The following is a 3,016-nucleotide window of genomic DNA, read 5'->3' as shown; positions in this document are numbered from 1 at the left end:
ACGAACTTTAGGCAAGTCAGCTTTTCAGTTATATATTTCAAATTTGAAATAATGTCTGAAATTCATATTTGTAGTTGGCTGTAGGTACGTAAATAATCTGCAGCGTATTTACATCTAGAGCTGGATGAGACATCCTGAGGCACAGTACACGCACACCACGCATTTCGGATGCAGTCAAGGCCTTGCGCCGTGACGTGTGTTTCCAGTTTACGGTTTTGACAAAGAAGACTCTTCTCAGACGGGCACCGCGACACTTTCACGCTCCGATAGTCGCTTGACGACGTCTTGTCAGCGGCCGTTGCCATGGCAGCGGAACAACACCCGCAGCCATTGGCCACTCCGCTGCCGCAAAGCACTTCGGCGTTCTGACTGCCGTTGGGTCGGTGGTCGAGAAGGCAATACCGATTCTTTTTTGCGACTAAAGCTGTCTTCTAAACGGAGTATTCTCTTTTTATTTTTAGCGGTTCGGAGAGAGTCGGCTACGATGGCCGAAAAGTTCGATAACCTGGAGGAGCACCTGGAGAAATTCATCGAGAACATTCGACAGTTGGGAATCATCGTCAGCGACTTCCAGCCCAGCAGCCAGGCGGGACTCAACCAGAAGCTGTGAGTCGTGAGGACGGTTGTGCACCGACACCGGCTAGCTGGCTAGCTGGCTAGCTTGCTAGCACCGCGCTCACCGTGTTGTGTTTGTAACTCCTCCCCGCAGGAACTTCATGATATCCGGACTCCAGGACATCGAGAAGTGCCGCCAGCAGCTCCACGAGATCAACGTCCCGCTGGAGGTGTTCGAGTGAGTCCAGTTTAGCGCGTGTGTGGTTGTGTGTATACGGTTGTGTAGCCTAGCTGTGTAATAATAATACCACCACCAACAACAACAACAACAACATCTTAACGCATAAGCCGCTGTGGATTCGTGTGTTTTTGGGGTCAAGAGCGTATAAAGTCTTTGCGTTAAAGTCACGCCGAATCCCGTTCATATTTCGGACCATTTTACCTTTCATCATTGCATGTTGGCATCTGGAAAGAGTCCGTTTCTCTTTTCTCTTTTCTCCGACTATGGCTTTTGAGAGCTCTTTAAAATTCGGCATGCAGATATAATAGAAATCACTTTCAATTATTAGATTTTTTTTTCACCATTCTGTTACCACTCTTCATAGTGAACAGTATTTCAGGGAAGGGATTGCTAAAGCATCCTCAATAAGAAACCTCAAATTGAGATTAGTCAAGGCCGAAGGACGAGTTACCCATATTTAGCCTATGGAATTCATCTATCTCTGCTTGGTAGCTTTATGATGACATGCCTTGTGTTCTTAGATACATCGACCAAGGTCGAAACCCTCAGCTGTACACCAAGGAATGTCTGGAGCGGGCCTTGGCGAGGAACGAGCAGGTCAAAGGGAAGATTGACACTATGACGGTAAGCGATAGCGTCACTGAGATCACCTACCAGAGACGAGCACGACGACATAAACACAGTATTTCAAGTCTTCCCAACCATATTTAGCTTCCTGTTTCTTAAAGATAAAAATGTCCCTTTCGTGGATCGTCTTCATTATTCAAAGAGTCCTTTTGTGGTGCAGAAGCTCTGCTCTGATTAGCAATTATGTGTTTGTATCAAATATTCTATTCAGATGTTTTCACTCCTGCTTGTTAATGCAAGCTGAGCCAAAGGCAGATTTCTTTGACGTAGACCATCATCTGTTTATCGTCTTCTACCTGAAACAAAAGTACTTATCAGCAATGATGACGAACCCGACGCCTTTCATTGCAGAAATTCAAGAGCCTTCTAATCTCTGAGCTCGGCAAAGTCTTTCCGGAGGAGATGGTAAAGTACAAGGCCATACACGGAGAAGATGCCCCCTCCTAGTGGCTGCTGAAACATGACCCCTGACCTTCAGCCTGTGACCCCCTGAATTGAAAGCCTAAATGGAGTTCGAACCAAGCAGGTGCCGCCCCCTCACCCGTGGTCACCCTCAGATTATGATAAAAAACCCTTTATTGTTTTTCCTAAACGTTGCAATGCCCGAAGGGAGGAGGTTTTAATTTCCGCTCGGCGCCGTGACTCAGCCAATCCCGTCGTCTCTGTGCATTTAAACCCATTTCAAAGAAGTGCGAATCCGTCGTGAGTACATGGGGCAGAGTGGAGAAGGGGAAGCGGTCGTTGTGTTGCCGGTAGACACATTTGGTCGAATGCCGTGTTGGTGTTTTGGGCACCAAGTGGGGAGCAGAAGCATTTCTCACCTCTCCCAACTGTACAGAAGAAATGAAATGATTCTGCATTAGGAATTTACCTTCATCGGATGTACATACAGTATATTTATACTCTTACACTTTGCCTTTTGTAATGCTTCCCAATCGTTGTACCACAATGACGTTTTGTATGACGCTCAGGTTCCCAATGGCCATGATAATGAATGCAAATGCTCTGCGGTGGTCATTTTCTGCCCGATCACTTGTCGCGGTCAGAAATGAGTCCATTCTTTATTTGTAACTTGTTTGTATTATATTTTTTTCTTATTAAATAATCCTTGTTGGACTGGTTCTGTGTTTTGTGCAGTTTGTATGCCTCAGTTTTACTAATAACAAGCAACTAAAAAAAAAAAAAAAAAAGCATAAGGTAACGACGTTCCACAAACACACCTCTCAATGCCGTCTCCCAGAAAAGGATCCGCCTCCTCGGCTCTTCCTATCCGGCCTTTATTTGTGCCCTTTGACCTCGCCCCCTGTGGCTCCGGACGACGCGCGTCCTTGGCGGCAGCGAGTCACAGCGGCGGCGGCGCTGGTCAAGGGCTTCAATCCAATAACACGCCAGTTCGGAGGGGGGAGGAATCAAATCCAACGCTGTTCTTCATCCAGTTTGACATTGTGTCTGCTCACCGTGACATTGCTGTCACTCTGTGTGTGTGTGTGTGTGTGTGTGTGTGGGGAGGATGTGTGTTGTGATGCTTGACTAAATGAAGAGGGGAGAGTATTGTGCTGTAAATGTCTCAGTCTGAACTGAAGTGCTGAGTTG

At 46.7% G+C, this 3,016-nt stretch overlaps 1 protein-coding gene across 1 annotated transcript; it reads left to right on the top strand.

Moving 5' to 3' along the window:
- Positions 1-322: 322 nt before the first annotated feature.
- Positions 323-2,542, top strand: med10 (mediator complex subunit 10). Its single transcript, XM_037473909.2, has 4 exons — positions 323-606; positions 710-793; positions 1,318-1,420; positions 1,775-2,542. The coding sequence occupies exons 1-4, from the start codon at positions 485-487 to the stop codon at positions 1,868-1,870; spliced, it is 405 nt and encodes a 134-aa protein (XP_037329806.1). The 5' UTR covers positions 323-484; the 3' UTR covers positions 1,871-2,542.
- Positions 2,543-3,016: the final 474 nt, after the last annotated feature.

The sequence above is a fragment of the Pungitius pungitius genome, chromosome 17 (genome assembly GCF_949316345.1).
Source record: "Pungitius pungitius chromosome 17, fPunPun2.1, whole genome shotgun sequence".
NCBI lineage: Eukaryota > Metazoa > Chordata > Actinopteri > Perciformes > Gasterosteidae > Pungitius > Pungitius pungitius.
Note: the sequence above shows the minus strand (reverse complement) of the source record. Positions and strands in the feature narration are given on the sequence as shown.

Bases quoted from the DNA above. Each gene is read 5' to 3' on its own strand.
- med10 (XM_037473909.2), top strand. From the start codon at position 485: ATGGCCGAAAAGTTCGATAACCTGGAGGAGCACCTGGAGAAATTCATC. The intron at 794-1,317 runs GTGAGTCCAGTT...TTGTGTTCTTAG, and splicing joins GTCCCGCTGGAGGTGTTCGA to ATACATCGACCAAGGTCGAA. The intron at 1,421-1,774 runs GTAAGCGATAGC...CTTTCATTGCAG, and splicing joins GGAAGATTGACACTATGACG to AAATTCAAGAGCCTTCTAAT.